General features: G+C 47.2%; 1 protein-coding gene and 1 long non-coding RNA gene across 5 annotated transcripts in view; one reads left to right on the top strand and one right to left on the bottom strand.

Annotated features, from left to right (window-relative positions):
• Positions 1 to 213: 213 nt before the first annotated feature.
• On the bottom strand, positions 214 to 8,401 carry LOC142032145 (uncharacterized). Its single transcript, XR_012650752.1, has 3 exons — positions 8,180 to 8,401; positions 6,568 to 6,646; positions 214 to 2,485 (listed from the first exon to the last, which is right to left on the bottom strand). It is a non-coding gene; the product is annotated as an uncharacterized LOC142032145 (long non-coding RNA).
• A 459-nt stretch (positions 8,402 to 8,860) lies between these two features.
• Positions 8,861 to 22,091, top strand: part of MEIS2 (Meis homeobox 2) — a 174,205-nt gene continuing 160,974 nt past the window's right edge. For all 4 annotated transcript variants that reach the window (XM_075030375.1, XM_075030374.1, XM_075030378.1 and 1 more), the window contains exons 1-6: positions 8,861 to 9,641; positions 10,705 to 10,937; positions 12,596 to 12,737; positions 13,341 to 13,391; positions 14,150 to 14,200; positions 15,127 to 15,276. In XM_075030375.1, the coding sequence (XP_074886476.1) occupies positions 9,630 to 9,641; positions 10,705 to 10,937; positions 12,596 to 12,737; positions 13,341 to 13,391; positions 14,150 to 14,200; positions 15,127 to 15,276 (639 nt within the window). In that variant the 5' untranslated portion in view covers positions 8,861 to 9,629. The remainder of the gene's footprint in view (positions 9,642 to 10,704; positions 10,938 to 12,595; positions 12,738 to 13,340; positions 13,392 to 14,149; positions 14,201 to 15,126; positions 15,277 to 22,091) is intronic.

Raw genomic sequence — 22,091 nt, 5'->3', positions numbered from 1 at the left:
TAAGGCGTCCCTTTGATGTTTAACAGCATCATTTGTGGCTAACATTCCAACTGATTAAGGAATAATTGTTGTTAAATGCTTTACAAGTGGATAGTGTTTAATTGAGAGGCATTCATAATTTTACGGCTTACCACAAAATGAAACGTAATTAAAAACGCAGGAATTTCCAACTGATTTTATTCCAATTATGTTTATTGTTCAGACTAATTACTGCACAAGATGGGGTACTTTTCCCCATCTCTAAATGGCACACGTCTCCCAAACACACCCCTGTAGGGTTTTTTTTTCCCCCCCAGGTACAGGCTTGGGACGGCTTTCTGCAGCCTCCGTTCCCCCCACCCCACCGCCCCATTATAATTAAATGCTCCAGCCTTTTCTTCTCTCTTCCATGCAACACCTTGGGATGTGAGAAAGTGATGGCAGCTCTCTTCCCTCGAAGCTCGAAGTAATTGTAGAAGGGCTGATGAATTTCTTGAAGAAACACTTGCCACACACTGAGGAAACCATCTCCTAGCAGGATTTTACAAACCAAAGTAAACAAAGCACCCCAGGGGCGATTTCCTCCTTTTGCGCAGCTTACTTCTCAATTTACCTCAGAAGTGATCACAAACACACCAGAATTACAACTGAAATCACGCTTGGTCTGGGGAAGATATTCCGGATGAAAAAAAAAAAAAAAGCAGAGAAATTGAAAGTGTTCAAAGGAAGGGACGGTCATTAAAATACCTGCCAGGCGCGCTGCCAGTGCCCAAACCAACCTTTCCTTCTTCCCCGTGAACTCAGAAATCTCTTCAGCATCTCTTTAAACATACATACCCCTGGGGGAAAAAAAAAAAAAAAAAAGAGAGAAAAAAAACCAAACCCCACACCTCAGGTCCCCCTCACCAACGCCTTTAAAACAACCTTCTCCTCCCGAAACGGGTGGGGTGGGGAATAAAGTTATTTGGCTAATTTGACTGTTTGCTCGATCGAAGAGAGTTTAGTGTGTAAATGGATTTATTTATTCCTGAGTTTTTCCATTCCTCAGCTGGGCTCTCGGAGAAGATTAGAGAGGTGCCTGAGACCATGCTAATAAAAAATCAGCCCTTACACTCAAAGCAAATGATCAGCCCGGATCAGACCCTGATAAAATGGGGGCGGGGGGGCATCGCATGCCCAATACTGCTTCCAATTTGCGTTTTTCCTTTGGGCTCCAAATCGCTAAGAAAGGATCACACACGTATTTATTGCTCCTTTTGTCTCCTTCTTTCTAGCAGGATCCAAAGCCCCGCGCGGGTGTGCGCGGTTCGGGGGCTGTTGCTCTCTTTGGGAGGGTTTCGGCGTTCACAGGTGTGCTTTGCCTAGTCTCTGGCTCCCTGGACAGTTTCTCAATTCTCCCGAAGGGTTTCATCTAGGTGTGAGGGTAGAAAAGTGTTTAAATTCTACTGGGGAAATAGGGGGGGGGGCCGCCGGGGGGGGGGGGAGATTCCTTCTTATGGCAAGTTAGAAATAGCCCAAGCTTTCCGAAGGGGTGTTTAAATTGGACTTAATGGAGCAATATCTCCACTTTTTTTTTCTTGCTACAGCTATGAGTCCTGAATCCTTTCATTAAACTGACACAGATTTCCAGAGATGGGGAGAAGGAGGGGTATCTGGGGTGGACATTTTATGTAAATGAGCAAATCCGAAATGTATTACAAATCCACTGTAATAAAACTGACAGTTTTGACAGTATTGACAACATAAATATATGTTGGAACACAGCACTTTCAGACACTTAACCGATGAAGCAATAAAAAGATTCGACTACAATATTTCAAATAATCGACATTGATGTTTTGATACATCATTTTTATACCTCGAATCGATCTATCACTCTGTGACCGGTCAATTTTAAGTAAAAATCTGCTGCAATTATTTACGCTATTGCCAATGACGACCTAATAACTGTTTTCAATTAATTACAGCAAAACTAAGCATTATGAGGACTAACCGGCCATATATTCCATTGTACGGTCCCTTGCATTTCTTGTATGGAGAGCAAACACATATATGTATATTGCATTCTCTTTGTGGGATCACAAGAAAGACGTACAAAGGCGATCACAATCTTTTAGGGGAAAAAAAAAAAAAAAACCCACCACCAAAACCAACCAACACCTCTCTTTCGGGAACACACCGCGGGCTCTCATCACGTACGTCTAGGAAACACGCTATAATATTTTGTCAGCTCTTTCTCTGTGCAATACCAAACCGGGCTCCTAAGATTTTTTTTTTTCCCCCTTTTCTCTTTGGGCTGCGCGCTGAATCCCACTTCAAACAATGGGCCGAGCAGCTCTTGCAAAAGAAAAAAAAAAAAAAAGGGAGATCCGTGCTTCGAGTGATCGCCTGGGTGTTGTGAGAGTCTCCGTATCATTTCAAAAGAGGTAGGAGGATATTGTTCTCTCCGGACCGAGAACTCCAGTGTAAAAATGAGAGCGCTCCTCTTCTGGAGTTTTATAGGCAGCTGGAGAACAAAAGGGAATATTTTGAGTGAGCGAGAACAGAGAGCTCTGAGCAGAGTTTGGAGCCTTCTCAGATGCTCTGATATTGCACTAAAGCGATTTAGTTAGCCCTAACTGTCCTTTTTGTTACGATGTCACATTGGAAAGATGGATTTTGTTAACGCTTCGGGCTTCTTCGAACAAATGCAAACTAGATTTTTAACTACCCTGGCGGAAGCAGCCTGCACAGCGTTAGTGGGAAGCCCTGACAGGTATTTTTCTCTTTCTGGTATGATGGAAATACGCATGTTGGCTGTTTACGGTCTTCACTTTTACAAACCTCCCAGCCCAAGACATAAAAAAAAAAAATTAAAAAAATTAAAAAGAACAAGCTCCCCTCTCGTCTGACACTAGCGCTTCACACGCATCCGCGTGAGCTCAGCCGGACAAAGGCGAGGGGGGTCATCGCCGTGCCCCTTCCCACCGCGGCCCTCGCCCCACGGCCCGCCCGGTCGGACGGGATACCGGGGCGAGGGGGGACGGACACGGACACGGACACGGGACGGGACACGCAGAGCGGAGCAGGCGCCCAAAGGCCGGCGGGGCGGGAGGCGGAGGCGCGGAGCCGGGGCCGGGGCTGGGCTCCGCGCCGCTCCGCGCTGCGTGTCCCGTGTTGGAGCCCCGCCAGGTAGCGCTAGAGGGCTGCCGCTGGCACCGCCGCGCCGCCGCCGCCGCCGCCGCCGGGGGACCCGCAGCCCGGGGGGGGGCAGCCCGCAAGCGCCGGGTTAGAGCCCTGCAGCCGGGCGGGGGGCGGGTGAAGGGGGCTCGGGAGGGGAGGGAGAGCCCGGATGGTTCTCGCTTCGTGGAGGGTTTGTTTGGGGGTTTGGGGGTTTGTTTTTTGTTTGGGGTTTTTGTTTTTAAGGGGGGGGGGGGGGGTTAAAAGGGAAGTTAACAGGTAAGTAGATGAACCTCCTCCTAATCCGGCTCCCAAAGATCTCAGTCATACCGCAGCCGAGGTCAAGAAAAGTTCACCGTGATGGGCTACCATTGACTTTCTGGACTGGAAAGATTTTCGAAAAATAACAGATTGCTGAAAAGCGAAGTGCACTGTTGGCAGGCGGGGGGATCGGGGCGAGGAGCTAAAGGAACCCAGTGGTCTGCAGAAGCTAAAATGTGCATGATTTCACAGGGGCACCCGGGATGGGACCTCGAACGTCCTGCAGCTGCGGGATGTCGGAGGCGAATCGAAGTGGGCTGAGACGAATAAAAAGTGATTCAAGTTGTAAGAACCAACCGTGAAGGCAAAGGAAAGAGTGGCAAAAAGCGATTTCGGGGGTAGCGGTTCGAACTGTGGCATGATCCCGATTTTAAGCAGGAAAAGGTACTATTTACACCCCGCACTTCGCCCTGTGAGCAAAACAAAAAGAAAAATTCCCGTGGACTTTACTACGGGGTCATGGTGATGCAATTCCGCAGCCACATTTTAACAGGCAGATGGCTTTCTTCATTAAATATGACACATTTCCTAGAACGATAGTTCAAGATAAAATGCCAGTTCAAATATGCAAAATTTTTCATCCTGTTCCGTGATATCCTTAGCCCGTCCACGGGGAGCTTTGCCTGCAAACGCAGCCTGTGTGTTTCCGAACACAATGGCATCATCCAAAAATACTTGAACTCAGCGCACAAACAAACAAACATTGAATAAAGTTACAAACAAGATTAAGGTTCAAGTTATTTGTCCCTGTAGCAAGGCGTCAATTGTTCTAACAGATGTAGGGACGCTAAGAGGATTTAAACCACGCGAATTTAATAAACCAGATTAGCAATAGGTGCTTTCCACAAATGCCAGGAACCGTAAAGTAAGTCTAGCCTAAATCACCCATCAGACCGGAGCATCGCCCACAAGGAGTGCAGAAAATTTCCGAAGGGGTCCAATAGGATTTCGTGCAAACACGGCTTGTTTCCCCTCCAAAAAAACTTTGCATTTGCATTAAATCTTGCGCTAGGCGCACACGCGCGTACAGAACAGTGGGTTAAGATCCCCAGTGGGATATATTCTTGAAATCTGAAATATTACCTGTTGTGCCATCCGCTTTTGCAAGGCTGTGGAAAAAGAGAGAGAGAGGGAGCGAGCGAGCGAGAGAGGCATGTCTCAAAGCCAGCAAAGGACTAAGATGCCACACTTCGGAAAGGCTGATTGAAAACAGACTCTTCTTAAGTTTTAGAGGATTTTCTCTCGCACTCCCTCCGAGGGCTAAGAAGCCGATTTGGGAGTTTGAAGGGAATAGGTTTCAGCGTCCATATTTGTTCTGGTGCACTTGTAAAATGCGATTTGAAGAGGATCTTTAGCCCTCTGATTGTCTTTGTATTGTTTTTCTTGAAACGGATCTTTTGCCCTTAATGAATCCCCACACAGCTGGACAGCTCCTGCTCGGACACTGAGAGCGCTAACCCCAAACTGACCCCAATTTGACACCACAAGATGAAATTTTACCGCCTGTTAAAACCATTTCCAGCCTCGGCAAAAGGAGCTGGCTGTTGACTGAGATGCACTTCCATACCGGACACCTCATTTCTCTTTGGACTTTTGAGTCGATCTAAAAAAAAAAAAAAAAGGGGGGGGAAGGAAAAAAAAAAGCCCAAACACACACACACACACACACCCCACCGACTCGTCTCTCACACTTTTCCTGGAAACAGCCTTCGCTGTGAAAGTGATGCACGAGAAATGGAAATTAGCCAATTTAATTTTCCCGAATTACTGTGTTTTAAAAGAAATATGTCACCAGGCGGGGGGGGGGGGGGGATAAATAAAAAATGACCTAAGAATGTGGAAGCCCCCACCCCCTGCACGCACGTATCCCCTTTTCCTCCGAGTTCCCAACAGCATCTTTGTTAATAGCTAAGTACTTTCACTTAAGGGCGCTAAATTGAGATTCCTTTTTAATGGCTAAACTGTAGCGCTTTATAAACCATGTTCTCTGTGTGCTTTAATCCACTGGGATAGTGAAGAGGAAAAAGGCTTCAACTCTTTTCACGGGGAAAAAAAGACACAGGAGGAACATGAAAGCCCTTCATTTACCATATGAAATTTCACTTTCTATCAAGTTAAAATAATTTTTTAAAGTTGGTCCCTGTCCCAGATTACACACATGCACAGCAGGGCGAGCCAACGCAGGGGGTTAATTAGTTTAGGAGGGGGCGAAAAAAAAAAAAAAAAGGAAGGAAAAAAAAGAAAAAAGGAACAAGTGAAAGGAGCAGCATTGAACACTGCAAAAATCTTTGGCTGCTTCTTTGCAGCTTTGATTTTAGATTGCTTTCTAACAATTTCTTAGTCAAGAGAACCGAGATCTACAGGCACTTCTGTGAAAAACAGAATTATGAAAAAAAAAAATCATGTCTAAAATTATATCCTAAGCAATGAAGCGCCTTCTTCTGCGGGAGCCAAATCATCTAAAAACTTCTTTTTGAGAGGAAAAGTGACGAACTTCTCCCAGAGCTTGAGGTCTGAACAAATACATGGAGCCTTCAGTGGAGCTAGATTACTTTTGCACGGCCACGTTACAAGGAAAGACCTCTTCTTTGGTGATACCGAAACTATTTGAAATGAGACACACACTTGTGTATCTCAAGAGGCAAGGCTCCGGGTTCACACTGCCTGGGTTAAAAAACAAGTTTGGAAGCTACAAATATTTAAACCACGTCCTCTAAGCTGGCTGTATGGGCTATATCACAATCAAATGATTCCACGCAAGTTTAGAAATCTGGCGTCTTTGGGGCGGGGGGGGGGGGGGGGAGAAGAGGGGGGGGAGAGGAAAAAACCCAAATAGCATTCACCGATGACTAGATCTCTTTAAAAAATCTGTTAGAAAACTACAGCTGTAAAAGTAGGAAAGGATTTGCATAACCTACTGCTCTGTAGGTCTCCGCGCACCCAAAGGATTAGCCAAGCATTCATTACCATGAATATCTTGAATTACGTTACCGATTTATACGACAGAGTATAAAATACTGCACAAGAAGACTGGCTTTTTCCCTGCGAAAGGAATCGACTTAACCACTGCTTGAAAGAGATCTACATACTAAGGGCTTTTTTACTCACCTCTCTTTACAGTCCCGTGAAAGTCAGTCACAGCAATTCGGTTGCTCTTAGGACTAGCTTTAATCTTGGAGGAGATCCTCTAGGAAAAAAAAAACGGGTCTGCTCGCCGGCTTCTGGCGGGTTTTAAGCAGGGTGCAAGTCTGGCTAAAAGTAGGAGAGGGACTTTTCTCCATATTCCCCCCATATTTGTAAATACAGCCCTGCTCTGCAGGGCTCGGCGCTATCGGAACACGCAGGAATGCCCACTGGCGTTTGTCAGCCCTCCACACTATCTTTCTTTATATGTGAGGGCTGATTTCCCGCAGACATCATTGTTATGATGGCTCATTTAATCAAACTGTTTAATTGCTCCGGTAATCACTATCATCATCACAGGTACTCAATCATTCATCATTTTGGAGGGGTTTATTGACCTCTGGAGCTCATTCCCTACGCCTATTAAAATCAGGCCAAATATCTATAACTACCCCTTGAGTCATTTTCTTAAAGTTTCAAAAAAAAAAAAAAATCTTAGCATCATCGTCACCATCACGAAAAGCAAACCAAACCCAACCCAAACCTAACGGAATAAATCGTATTTTTCTGCCGTGTATTTTGAAAAGCCATCTACGTATGAGGCCACATTCACAACCGGGTACATAATCATTGATAAATCCCACTATTAACGGGATAGTCTGTTTTAGATTTTATGTGCAGGGGACCGTGAACGAGGGTGGGGGGTTGGGGAGGACAAAACTGCAGCAATCGATAGTTTGACCATCGCTCCTCCCCTAAACTTCAAGCATCCCCCATGATTGATGATCCCGGGTAGCTTTGGTAATTGACTGTTCTGAGGTAAGGCATGGTTTAGCTCCAGCGAAGTGATTGGGCGAGAGAAACACACCAAAATTAACGCGTGTGTGTGTGTGTGTGTGTGCGTGTGCGTGTGCGTGTGCGCGCGTGTGCGTGTGTCCGCGGGCGTGCGTGTGTGTTTGGAAAAGTTCATCTGGTGCTCAAGGGTGGGGGGTGCATCAGCTCACTTAATTTGCTAAATAACCCCACTGTAATTAGCACTACCATTAGAAGGCATTCCCGAGCTAATACTTCAGCGTACGTTCCGCAAGCGCAACGGCGATCGACGGCAAAGTCCGGCAACCCGCACGCGTAAATAATCACAGCGCTCACCGCCGGCTCCGCTCGAAACGAACATGCAAACAAAAATCGACATAACATCTGGATCTCGCCTACAAAAGGCTGAGCGGGACTTTGGTTTTAAGCCCTTTTCAAAGCCTGGCAGCCTCACCGCAAAACTAGAAGGGATTTCCCCCTCTCCCCCCCCCGCCCCCCGCCTCTCCCCCCGAGACATCCCCAGCGTGCTTGATAGCAGCGATCACTTAATGAAGAGCGGTGCCAACCGCGGCTTGCATGAGGCGTTCTCTCCGTGCCCTGGAAAATTAATTTTTTAGAGAAGCACAATGAACTGTCGGAGGGAAGGAACCGCGCCGGCAGCAGCGTAACGCGCCGGCGGAGCGGCGGCCGCTCGGCCGGAGCGGGCCGCCTTCCCGGGGAAGATCAACTTTGCGCGGCCCCCCCCGCACACGGCGGCTCTCTCCGTGCCCCCGGACTCGCATACCGTTCGCGGCAACGGCGACAGCCGGCGACTTAAACCGGTCGTTCCGCGCACGAACCAGACGCGCGAGATCGCGGTTAATCGGAAGGTATTTGGTCGCTACGCTAACCTAGCGCCAACCGAGCCGGGGCCGGGCTCCTATCGCACTTTTCCTCTCGCTCTCCGCAGTTTTCCCCTGCCTCTCCCCCCTCTCGCACACACGCACTCTCCCTGTCCTTCCTCCCCTCCCTCCCTCCCTCGCTCCCTCCCTCCCCTCCCTCCCTCCCTCGCTCGCTCCCTCCCTCCCTCCCTCCCTCCCTCTCTCTCGCACGCTCGCTCGCTCCTTCCTACACGCGTTGCTTCGCTCGGGGCAGGGGCTGCTGCGCGGCTCCCCCCGCGCGGCGCCGCGGCCGCCCCGCCGCCGCGCTGCGCATCCCCGGCGCTCCGCCGGCCGGGCCGCCCCGCCGCCGCCGCCCCGCGCCCCGCCGCCGCTCGCCGCCGCCGCCGCCGCCCCGCGCCCCGCCGCCGCTCCCCGCCGCCGCCGCTCCCCGCCGCCGCCGCCGCCGCCGCCGCTCCCCGCCGCCGCCGCCGCCGCGCTGCAGGACTGGCTATGGCCACCACTACTTCCGGGTTCCGTCACTTCATTCTCCCGCCGATCAGCGCTGCAAAACTGAGCCTCTTCTATAAGGCAGCCAGCAGCCAACCTGCCAACACTTACTGACACTCACTCATCTCGGAGAGCGAGGGAGAGAGGGAGACAAAATACCTGCCGGGAGGAGAGGGAAAAAAAAAAAAAAAAAAAAAAAAAGGAGAGAGGGGGAAGTCCGGGCTTCGCAAACTATTCCGTTTTTCTTCGCATCTCTCCCCACCCCCCTTCACAGTACTTAAAAAAAAAAAAAAAAAAAAGCAACCAAAAAAACCAGCCCTATAGCGATCCTAAAAGGCAAAACCCGAGCGCGGAGTTACTGGAAGAAGAAACCGGGGTTAAAAAGATTCCTCCTCTCTTCTTCATCATCATCAACCATCATTCATTCACTACCTTGACATTCCCTGGCTTTGATTGACAGCTGGAGTGGCAAAAAGCCATGAGACACGACAGTTTGGTTACATGTGGGTTGCTGACGGGCCGATCGTAACCTTCAGTTTGGGGGCTTGACAATTTTTTTTTTTTTTTTTTTTTTTGCGTAGAGAAAGAAAAAAGGAAAAAGAGAGAGAAAAAGCAAAGAGAGAAAGAGAGAAAAAAGAAGAAAACACAGAAACTCATCGTGGTTCTTGACTGTTTTTTATATATTATTGTTGTTGTTGTTGTTGTTGTTATTATTATTATTTACCCATATTGGAGGATAGGAGAAGTCTATAAGTGGGTTGCAAAAAAAAAAAAAAAAAGGAATCTTCTTCACTCTAAATCACTTTCTTTGCTGGACTGGGATATTAAATATACGACACATCCAGGAGTTTATTGGAGCGCAGACTGATGGCGCAAAGGGTAGGTTTAAATCTCCAACACTTACCTATATATAAATCCTCTCTTAAGAGGGGCCTGTCCGATTTGCTCTCCTCTGTTGCTGATGATGATGGCGGCCACTATTAAAAAATAGCAGCAAAAATTATTCACTAGCTTTTTGTGTGTGTGCGTGAGTGTCTCTCTGTGTGTGTCTCTCTCTGCAATTGTTCCACGCTTTTTTCCTCTCTAGCTTTTCCCCCAGCAGCGCGATTTCCCTGCTCTCTGCCTGCTCAGTAGCACGGCTTTCACAGGGGAAAGCTTGCTGCTGCTGCTGCTGCTGCTGCTGCTGCTGCTGCCGCCGCCGTTACTGCCGCTGCCTAGGAAAGCCTAAGAAATACATATGTGTGTCTGTGTATATACGAAAGTATATATATGTATACACATATAGCTGCTTTTTTTTTTTTTTTTTTTTTTTTGTCTCTGGCTTTGACAAGGACAAGGGGAATTGCTACTAAATAATGTTTCTGGTAACTTTCAGATTATTTCCCCCTTTATCTCCCCCCCCCCCCCCGCCCCCCGATGCACCCTACCTTTCCTCTCTCCTTCCCAGTGTTGATTTATTTCTCGAGTTGCTTTGGATTCTGCTTGTTTATTCATTTCTATTTTCTTTTTTTGCCCTTCCTTTCTAATGCAGAGTAACTCTAGTTTCTCTCCTCCGTTTCCTTCCTTTTCATCCCCGTTTCCTTGGTAGGGTTTCTCCCGCCCGGGCTGAAGAGGACCTTCTCCCCCCGCACACGCAGGCAGGCGGACACACACTTTCCCCCGTTACCTCTCCCCGCACCCCCACTCCTCCCTCAGCCTCTCCAGCCTCTGCTCCCGATCCCACTTGATTTCAGTTTGCACATTTCTCTCTCGTTGTGGCTGTTCTTGTTTTGTTTTGCTCTGTTTGTGTCTGTCCGGGTGCTTTACTCTCTTCTGACTTTTGTTGTTGTTGTTTGTTTGTTTTTTTTGTTTTGGTTTTTTTTTTTTTTATTCCTCTCTCTCTCTCTCTCTCTCTCCCCCTCTTTCTCTTTCTTTCTTCTCTTCCGGCCCGTGTTTTTGACAGTACGATGAGCTGCCCCACTACGGCGGGATGGACGGAGTAGGGGTGCCGGCGTCCATGTACGGGGACCCCCACGCCCCCCGGCCGATCCCCCCGGTGCACCACCTCAACCATGGGCCGCCGCTCCACGCCGGACAGCACTACGGCGCCCACGCCCCGCACCCCAATGTCATGCCGGCCAGCATGGGCTCCGCTGTCAACGACGCCCTGAAGCGGGACAAGGACGCGATCTACGGGTAGGTGCCGCCGGGCCGCCCGGCGCCACGGCCCGGCTCCGCAGCGCCGGTGCCCCCGGAGCGGCCGGGGCAGGAGCGGGGCGGGCGGCGGGGGCTCCCGCGGGGCCGCGGTGGCGGGCGGCGGCGGCGGCGAGCCGAGACCCGGAGCGGGGCCGAGGGGGGGCGGGGGGGGCGGCGGGTCCGTGGGAGGGCGGCGGCCGGGGAGCCCCCGCCGCCCGCTCCGGAGGGAGACCCGCGCGGTGGCACTGCCACTGCCACCGCCACCGCTGGCCACCTCATTCGGGGCGAGTGCAGCCCCGGCCTGACTCTCAGCTGAGGTGCCAGCACCCACGGGAAACGGGTCCTGGAAAAACAGACCTCTCGGGGAGACAGGCTGGGCTGGGGGAGGTGGCGTTGCCTTGTCTTTCTTCTTTTCTTTTTTTCTTTTTTTTTTTCCTTCCCCCCCCCCCCCCCTTCATTTTATTTTTTTTCCCCCCGTGGGTTTTTTGTCTTTCTCGGAAAGGCCCCAGTTAGGAGTTCAGACGGGAGAGGCGGCTCTCATTGCTGTGGCTTTTAGTTGGAGAAGTGTTGTTCTGGTGTTCTCCTTCGTGCCGTAATAACACTCTTCCAACGCTGTAAATAAAGAGCTATTCACATCGCGGAAGGTAGTAAGAATAAAAGGGATTCGCTTCTCGCAAGCAGCTCTTCCCTGAGACAGAAGAAATAAATACATTGGGGGCAACGAGCTGAGTTTTGTATTTAGGAAAGAAAGAACAGGAGGAAAAAGAAACACGTACCCAGCAAAACTCAAGCCTGTGCCAGGGCATTGCTTGAGGGGAATGACACCGATTCCCTTCAGTGCCTTTTAGAAAAAATACGAAATGATCCTAAAAGGAGAGATAGTACCATCTATGACAGTGTGGGGCCTTGATCAGGCACCAAAGGGGAAAAAGAGAGAAGAAATGCATGCTTACTACTTAGCACGCAGATAATTTTTTTTTTTTTTCCTGACTACACCAACTATGGGAAAATATTTCGCGAAGTGCTCCCTCCCTCCGCCCCCTCCCCAGCTCACTTATCTGGACAGCTGGTATTTTACTTGGGTGTGCTTCCTAAGCCAGGAAACTTCACCACATTTTTGTTAGCAGGCCCCTTGAAAAATAAAATTACGTATTAAGTAGTTTGCAGTTTGCCTAGCCGTGCTTCTCATTTTAGGTCATAGCTGGAGGGTAGGGATGGGATCTTCCAGGTTTCGCGTTATTTTAAGCTGTGGCGAAAAGTGTAAGATTCCCAGCTGAGCTGCTGCCTGCGTGAGCGTGTTTGGTGCCTTGTGCGTTTGGAGGAGAGGTCACTTTTGTCCTCATCTGTGGGGACTGCACGGGGGATGTGGCTCGGGCATTGCAATTTCAAAAGGGGGGGGGAAAAGAAAGAAAGAGAGAGAGAGAGAAAGAAAGAAAGAAAACAATCCGACCCACTACCAAACCCAGCATTTTTCTTTCAAAACGTTGCTCTCCCCTGCTCTGCCCGAAGCGACACTGAGAGCCTGCAGAGCGTGGCTCTGTCCGTGCGTCCGTGTCTGTGTGTCCGCGCACTTAAAAACAAAATACTTGTTGATTCGAGCTCTTCTTTCCCCCTCTCCCCCACCCCCTCCCCTCTCTTTGTGTGCCACTGCCCGGTAGGCACCCGTTGTTCCCCCTCTTAGCTCTGGTCTTTGAGAAGTGCGAGCTGGCGACCTGCACGCCCCGGGAGCCCGGCGTGGCCGGCGGGGACGTCTGCTCCTCCGACTCCTTCAACGAGGACATCGCCGTCTTCGCCAAACAGGTCCGGCACCTCTCCCCCCGCCCCCGGCCCTTCCCGGCACTCCCGCCACCTCCTCAGCCCCTCGGCCCACACGGCCGGGGGCTCGCAGGGGGCAGCCGTTGTCGTCGTCCCCCCCCCGCCCCCGGTGCCCCCTCTCCGGCCGCCGGGGGACACACACGGCCGCCGGGGAGGCAGCGGCGGGGGTGCGCGCTGGCGGCCCGGCCGGCCCTGACCCTCCTCCGCCGGGAGCCCCTCCGCGCCGCCGGGCTGAGCCCCCTGGCCCTGGCCCTGGCCCTCCCGCGTTAAGGAAAGGGCAATGTAGCCGTGGCCGAGCTTCGGAGGCCGGGGGAGCGGGAGAGGGGCAGGAGGAGGTGGGGAAGAGGGGGCTCCTGGGGCACGGGGCTGGCAGGAGCCGAGCAGGCTCCTCTTGGCACCACGGGTGACTCCGGGGCGTTCAGCCGGATTCTGATCTGACCTGTGCCGGCTGGTTTTGTCACAGGGTCGTGTGTGTGTGTCCGTCCCGTGTCGTGTCCCCCTACCCCCCCCCCCCCCCCCGAGCAGTGACTGGGTTGCAGGGCCGAGGAGAGAAGCTGTAATTCACGGCGCTTTTCCTTCTTCTTGCAGGTCCGCGCTGAAAAACCACTTTTTTCTTCGAACCCAGAGTTGGACAATTTGGTAAGGCCTGCTCGCCCCTCTGCCCCGCTCCCCTCCCACCCCTCCCGCCCCCCCCCCGCCAGCTGCCGGCAAGCGCCCTCCGCCGTCCGGGGCGGCGGCGGCGGCCCGGGCACCCGGGCTGCGCGGGCAGGGGCGGGGGGAGCCGGCGGGCCGGGGAGCTGCCGTCAAGCGGCTTCCAAGAGCTGCACTCCCTTTTAAAGTGAGGCAGGGCGAACTCTCGAGCCCCAGTGCGTCGCAAAGCCCTGTCTGAAAGCCACGGGAAGCTACAGTGAAGGAAATAACTGCTTAAGAGGAGAGAGCTGGAGAGTTCTAGCGTAATTCTTTTGCTAATGTGAGCGATTTCAATATTCAAAGTGCCTAAATCCGCTTGTAAAGAAGATGCCAAACTATTCATCCTTCCCTCCCCCCCTTTCTCCTGCGGGCGGGGGGGGGGGGGAGTGTGGGGCTGACTCCTCTGCGGACCCTCCGGGCTGAGGGCCGGGGCGTTGAGAGGGGGCGAGGAGAAGAGGAAGAGGTTTTCTCCAAGACCGCGGTAATAAAGCACTAATCACCGCTCCTGGGATAAATATGATAAAAATCAAGTGCTTAGGTTAAAGTTGATCGAAATCGTTCGAGCGTGACCAATGAGCTAAAATCCTGGATAATGACTGCGCGCCCTGACAATCCCCTTCTCCCCCTCGCCCACTCGGGCTCTCGACTCTGCACAGCCCCCGTGCTCCTGTCTCCCACGTAACCCCTCGCTCAAAACTTTCTTGCAGATGATCCAAGCAATACAAGTACTAAGGTTTCACCTTTTGGAATTAGAAAAGGTAAGAGCCGTGGAGGCGGGCGGGGGGCAAGCCATTCCCTCCCTCTGTCGTCGTCGTCCCCCCGTCCCCCCCCTCCCCTTGACTGTTTGGGATGACTTGTAAACATGGCCAGAGGAGACAGGGCAAACGCAGTGTGAGGCTGTAACCTGTGCCATCCGAGCATGTGACACCCGCCAGCCATGCCCAGCCCAGCCCGGCATTCTTTTTTTTTTTTTTTTTTTTTTTTTTTTCCCCAGCGTAATTTCAACCGAGTCATTAAACGTATAGATTATTACCCCCCCTCCCATCCTTCTTACCCCTTCCCTCGGTAGAAGCTCTGCTCCTGACTGGGAAATGATACGTTTAACAAAACGAGAAATGAAAGCGGTCCTGCCTTTCTCCGGCTCTGGCAGGCATATTAACCCCAAGCAAGCAGTAAATGTTTGGAAGAGGCAGGGGGCCCCTGCGCGGCGTGGGGAGGGGGCTGTGCCCGGGGACGAGAACGGCTCTTCCCCCAGCCTCGGCGAGTACCTTCCCTTTACTGCTGCCGGCCACGCAGACCTTTCTTTGGCCCCGCTTTAAACCGACCCCGTCCCGAGTGACTAGCTGTACCTGCCTGGGCTGGGTGTGCTCCAGAGGTACCGCCTGGGTCCAGCTCCCAGGGTCCTGATCTTATCAGCAAGTCGGATTTTCCTCTGCACACCAGGCTGAGCCCACTATCTATCTCTCTTTCTCTCTCTCTAACTTGTTGCTGCGGCAAGTCTCTAGAGAATAATATGTGCTGCAACAATTTCTCTATTGTTTCCTTGCCTTCAACTATTGTGCCCCTTAATTAGAGTTACTTGTGGAGTGGATCAGAGGGTTGTTCTTGCTATCAAAAAAAAAAAAAAAGTTGCAATCCGATATTTTGCCATTATTGACACTAATATACTTGTTACTGTTTTCAGGTTCATGAATTGTGCGATAACTTCTGCCATCGGTACATTAGTTGTTTGAAAGGAAAAATGCCAATAGACCTCGTTATCGATGAAAGGGATGGCAGCTCCAAATCAGACCACGAAGAACTCTCAGGATCTTCCACAAATTTAGCCGATCATGTAAGTCCTTCTGATTTCTTTGTGTCACTTTTTAAGGCTTTAACCTGCTTAGAGGACCTGTCCCCGATTTCATTGTTTTGCTGCTGGTGTCTGTTAGTAGCATTATCCCCATTACTACTCTAACCTCTCGCAAGCTCGGATCCCATCCTTAGGCTTTCTTCCCTCGCGTTTCGTAAAGTTGTAGAAATGGGAAAGGTTCCTTCTGTTTCCATCTGTAAAGCAGCGAGTTTGCAACGGTTTGTAAAGTTTCCTGGTCCGGGCGGCTCGGAGAGCTAGCAGACTGTCGGTTTGATGCAGGGATCGGTGCTTTCTCTTCTTCGTTGCCAACTCTGCAATCAGTGCAGCAATGTAAGGAAACAGAGAGAAGAAAGTTAGGGAGAAAGTTTGCTGATTTGCTCCCCCCTCCCCTCTCGTGGGGATGACAAGTGATGAGAATTATTGGCAATACTACATTGCATTACAAAAAAGGGGTTAGCACATTAGAGTTTCCAATGCTCGTGCTTTATAGCAACTTATTGTCAGAATATGGACTTATTGCCAAACGCCTGAAGCATCTTCATAATAAAAGACAGTAACCTTGATGAAGCAATTATTAACAATGTATTACAGAAAGCTGGAGAGAATGATGATTGAGTAACCGTAGGTTAGCGGTTGATTTTAACACTTGAGGAGTTGGTGAATTAGTGTTATGTGTGTAGGACTGAACGTTGGTGTGCGTGGTGAGGAGAGTGCCTTTGTTTTTCCGGGTTTTGGAGCGGCTCTTGTGATCCTTCAAAAGATGTAGACGCGGAGAGACTTCGGGATGTGAAGGGAAAGATTGCAGCTGGTACCGCAGAGAAGGGAAGGAATAGCTCTGGTTGAAAAGAGTGGGTGTGAACTCGAGTTTATTTATAGGAACGCATCCCTGGGGGGAAAAGGGGTTTACACAGTTTTAGATTCAATTGAACTCATAATCTAAATGATACAGTCTAATATTTTAGCGGTTGAAATATTAATTTAACACCCGGTGTGAAGTTAACCATGCTTTCTGCACAGGCGCCTGCCTTTATTTCCCAGTGTGTTAAGAAGAGTAGCTGTGAGCCCAGGGAGAATGAGCTTTCTAGGAGCTTTTGTTTCCTTTGAAAACATGTTGTTTGTGTGTGTATTTGATAATTACATTAGACCTGGACTGAAGCTGAATTGGGAGATAAAATAATAATAAATTCTTCTAAATGCTCCCCTTCTGGCACGGCTTAGTTCCAGAGCCCGGGAAATATTTTTGGACCCAAGCCTTAGCTTTCATTTTCTCATTTGTATTCGGTAAACACTGCAGGACAAGGGTTTTGCGATGTTTTCCATTTTAAATCTTTTATTTTGAGAGAAAAAAATGTGTGCAGACGTTCCCGAAAGTTTCTCTGCTTATCAGCTATCTCACACGTAGCTAATAAACTCTATGAGGCATGACACTCTTTCAAAAATATTTGGTTTCTGGCATTTTAGAACCCTAAATTCGTCTGCATAAGTATTCAGGGAGAGCACTAGAAAAGAAATTGAAATGAGTGGCAACCTGAAAGATAGGGGGTCATTGTGTATGATTCAGAGCAACAGAAAAAAAAAAAAAAAGTACATGTTTCTCCAGTACAGTTTCTTTACAAGAGTGTGTTTCAAGTGGAAGTGTAGAAATGGAGCATGCTTGTGTTTATATTGAAGAGATTAGATAAACTAGCCTGTTTAGGGTTCTGGCAGATGGCGAATGCTCAAGCCAATTTGCAGTGCGCCATTATAATATTTAAATTCACACACAATGATAGGACAGGGGTGGAAGGGGTTAGCATTTTGATAATTTGATAACTATTATCTTCCCTAAGAAGAATCTCCTCTTGCTTTTGTGGCCCAAAACCCAAACTCAAATAAATATGACAACCCATTTATCTTGCACCCGTTAGGGTTTACCACTTCATTGGGTATTATAATTTAAAGCCTTTTATTTCCTGGAGATTTGAGCTATAACATTTTTACTTTAGCCCCCTGCTATTTGTTTTGAAAGGAAGCAATAATTTGTGCAACCAGAACACCAACTGGGAAATGAAGAGTTGTATCACATAGTTACATTTTATTCATGCGTTTTGGGAAATGTGTCTCCTTATTGGATTTTTGTGTGTGTGTGTGTGTGTGTATTAGCTTGTTTTCCCAACAAAACTTCAACACTTTTATAGCTTAGTCAAACTACCGTGTGTGTACACATTTATATTTGCACTGTACAAGGTTCCAGCAGGAAGAAATCCACTTTTATTCATAAAGAAGGAAAAGCTTTAAAAAATGGCTAATATAAACACGCAAGACTATCAAAAAATGAGCTATCACTTGTGAGCACCTACCTGAAAATGTAGTAGTTCAAGCATGCAAATTTGTCCAATTTGACTCTCCAGGTTTATTTTTTCATTTGCTTTGATATGCATATTTAATATATAGCCTCAGGCTAGATCTCATTTGGTGAAAGTTGGTGCAGGGGTGATCATGAGCCACTTCAGAAGGACAGAGACAGCATGTTGTTTCCTCTGTTTTATGTATTGGCCCGCTATTCTGATCCATGGGTCTTCCCCTCATGGTTTTATTTGCACATGAAATACTAGGAGCATTTCAACTGATTGGCTATGAATAATGATAGCCAAAAAGAAGTGTAGGTTAATTTGTTGTGTGCCAAGGTTTCTCTTGTGGAGATGACAGTTTGTGACAGCTGTTTGACACCCCAAAAATCCATACACCTCTATTCTTATTAAGTGCTATAAAGCTACACCGTGTGTGTTTAATGTGAATGCGAGGGGTGGTAGCGGTGACAGTGGCAGTGCTGAACTAGGAACTAAGGCAGCTCTCAGTTTTATTCCTTTGCTAGACCTGAAAAGAGGCATAAGGGAAAGTAACAGAAAGAACTGTAGGATTAGCCAATATTTACCATAAGACTTTAAATGGGGTGCTCAAATAGTGCATGCTTCCTTTTCCAAAATCTACTGCTCTACTATTTATATAACTTAATTGGAAATCAAAACCAAAATCAACAAAGGAATGAATTCTTCAGAGATATACCTGTGCTGGAAAGAGGAGACAGCTGCAAGCAGTTGTGCTAGACGTGTTTGGTAATAAATGTGTTTATCGAATTTTATTTTAGTGCGCTATTAACTGTTATGTAATACAGTAAGTGTAGAGGGTCCAGGGACTTGGTAGATCAAATAGTGCAGCGCTGGCCACAAGAAGCTGAAACTTTTGTTATTACTTTGCTGTGTTTAGTAAATATAACAGCCCATAATTAGTGTTTGAATTTTTAACACCCTCATATTTTTTTATTGCTCTGAGGTATTAGCTGTAGATGGGAAGAAGGTAATTACAGCTATGCCCTGGCTGAACCAGATCAGTTAGGGAAGAAAAAAAAAAAAAAAAGAAAAGAAAAGAGGAAAGAAACCTTTCCAGCTGCAGTTCAAGTTGAGTTTCCCAGCACAGACAATTTATTATTGTTCAATATAAACACTCTGGGCCCTATCCTGCATTCTCTGTTCAGCCTAAATTATCTCCTGAGATTGCCAGCAAATCTTTCTTTTTTTTTTGACTTTTGAGCTAGTCAGATCTGGTGATGCTTGTAAAATTTGGAGATTTAAAAACTTTTTTGAGCATATGATAACATTTTGTACTTTAATTACATTTCTTCTGTACCTGGCTTCACCTGGTGCCACACAATTCTTCCTTTAGCACAAACTTACTTTGAAGCGTAGTAATTCTCCCACAGAAATTTATGGGTCTCCTTCCTCTGGCTTTCGTGGGAGCAGGATCAGGGCCTCAGTCTTTCTGATATTTGTTTATATGTTCTAGTCCATTCGCAGCAGGGAGGTAATAATATACAGATCATCATATATAAAATATAATTAAAAATGGATAGAAATATACATATATCTCTTTTTTATAAAAGGACTGTTGACAGATTAGAAATCTGATGCCTTAGCTGTAGAAGAGAAATATTAGTCTGAATATTAAACCTTTCAGCTCTCAAATGAGGAGATACTTTTATTTTGTACTTTTGGACATCCAGACATTTTACATTTCTTTAATATTTCTCCTCAAAAGAACGGTCTGTGCAAATTCCTGACATCTTGCAGATGAGAAAAAAATAAAAATAGGGTAATATATATCTGCTCCAGTTATATAATTAAACCTTTAGGTAAGATTTCTCTGAGTAATGAGGAAATAATTGGGGGCCTGATGCTGCAGTCTCCAGGTTTGCCACACTTTGATGGACTTCAGTGGGAGCTTTGAGTGTGCCAGAAACGCAGGATCAGACCCCAAAGGTGCCCTTTCTGTTTGTAGTGTGTCAGAAGGGAAACTAAGTAGCTAACAGCAACAATAATAAGGCAAACTTTTTTCTTTAATAACTGAATTTCTTAGTGTGTGACTTAAGACTTTGGATATTATGGTAGGCCCTGTCCCTTCTGAAGGGGCACGGAGCACCAGGAACTTTCTGAGGCTGTAGAGAATGTTGTATATTTCCTCTTTTTGACGGGCCAAGGTACTCTGCAGTCAAAGGTAATCTACAGCTCAAATTTCAGTGTTTTAGTTTTAAACTGGGTTCTGTCAAACTGAACCGGTCGTGTATTTCACTATCTATTTTATGCCGGTGTTGCCACTTTGGTTTGAGTTGTCTATCAGTCTAGATGAAGTGTAACCACACAGAATGACGTAGAAGGACAATTAAAAACACAACACCCCCCCCGATTTTTCAGGTCTCGGTTCCTTGCTGACAGGTGGATTACATGTCTGATTTCAATCTTAATTGGAAAATACAAAGCACGCAGGTTTTCAGAACGTTGCCACATTCTAGGAGTGTCAGAAATTCCTTCTGACACTTTCCTCGAATGCGAAATCAAGGGACAAGAATTAAAACTTGTACATATGTATACATACATACACAAATATCTGATAAATCACAATGCCTTGTCTTTTGTTTAAATTGTGTAATTCTGCTACAAAAAGGTTATCATACTAAATAAGCATCTGTAAGAAAATAAACCCTAGTAGTATCAGGAGTAGTTGTTTTTAGAAAACATGCATATCGTGTCAAATTAGAGTTTTTCATGGCTCATTTACTTATTGAAAGTTTCTTTATATAGTAAGCTTATTACTACTGCACTCCACAACAGTTTCTAAGATACCATCCTGAACTTTATACCTACAAAAAATAGACAGACACAGACACGCACACAGAAACACACATGCATGTATGTGAGTACATTTCTATGTCCAGCATAGTATATCATCTTTTGATATACCGTGGTACCTGGATACAGATTGTTGTGGCATCAATCACATCAGTCATTCCACTGTATTTACAGGTGTTAACTTGTAAGAAGAAGGTGAGCAGAATTTGGCTTGTATTTGGGGGGGAGGGGGGGAAATGCCATCCATATCAGTAGTTCAGTTCAGTTTTGTGTATGCAAAATTAATTTACCAGAGCAACCTGCAGAACTTTGAGTCCAACCATCTTCACAAAGAACGAGCCCTTATAGCTGTTGCAAAAAAAACCTTACTTTTATGAAAGTAAGTTGTGTTTTATTTGTTCCTGCAAGATCAATGGTTCTGTCCATTTAATCTGCTAAAATGTAGGGGCCTGATCCTGTCACGGTTGTATACTTAAAACTTCAGTTAACGTCTGTGAGCCAAATCCTGCTTGGCTTACTCACATGGGTATCAGCTGGCCTGATCGATTTTACTTCCCAGTTATAAATAAGAAGCAAATTCCTTATGGTTAATTGAGTCTTTAATATCACCATAAAAAGCAGTGTGAGATCAGAATCAGCCCTAGCGGGACTGCATACACTCACAAAAAATTAGCCAGACTTTGCCCAGTGGAAATTCTGGGGATACAAAGTAAGAATTGCAATTTAACAGAAGGTTATCCTATATCAAATTTCTCTGTTACAACATCTCTGTTCAAGAAATCCTGCAGCAGCTAAAAACTCTTACACTTTCCACCAGATTTGCAGCATCGACAAAAGAGTAACGCATCAGATTTGCTTTGTATACCAGGAGACTCTTGTCCTTTCTGTTGCTCTTTCCTAGATTTAGCAAAATTCAATGGTGGTGCTAAATCAATTTTTTTTTAACTTTCAAGGGAAAAAACACTGGCAAAATTGGGTTTTCTAGGGAAGGCTGTGTGTGTAAATGAGAAACAGTGGATAGCAGCGGAGTGATCTCCTGTGGCCCTGCTAGTACAAGCTTTCCCCATATTGTCTCCTGCTTTTATATTAATTACAACTTGCATTATCAGCTGCGAGTCTGTAGCCCAGCAAATAGAAAATACTGCCCCTGGAGACCTAGCTTCTTGTATCTATTTTCCATCTCCTTCTATTGTGCTCTACTCAGTATTCACTGCTTTTCTCCTGGTAACACTGCTCTTTAACACAATTAGGTAAGAGCAAGAGGAGCACCATATTTGACTCCCAATTATTAAAACTACTGGGAATAGATACATGTGTGCTGTTTACCTTCTATGGTATCTGGCATTAGTTTAGGTCATATGTGTGTGAAAATCTTACAGTATGCACACGTACACAAACCAGGCAATTGCATTTTGGCAGACATCATCCACACTCTTCAACGTGTTTCTGCAAAGTATATTACTAAACTTGCAAGAAGATATGAGAAGCCATGCTAACAGTTTGTGTAATTTATCTAAAGCTATCTCGTTTTCTGGGCTTTTTTTGCAGTGTGATAGCGTAATACAAATTTCCTTGAAATCAATAAAAAATTTAATGTTAGCAGGCTTTAGATCAGGATCTCTTTAGGTACCTAAA

This window comes from Buteo buteo, chromosome 6 (genome assembly GCF_964188355.1).
Source record: "Buteo buteo chromosome 6, bButBut1.hap1.1, whole genome shotgun sequence".
NCBI classification, from domain to species: domain Eukaryota; kingdom Metazoa; phylum Chordata; class Aves; order Accipitriformes; family Accipitridae; genus Buteo; species Buteo buteo.
This window is presented reverse-complemented; position numbering and strand designations above follow the sequence as displayed.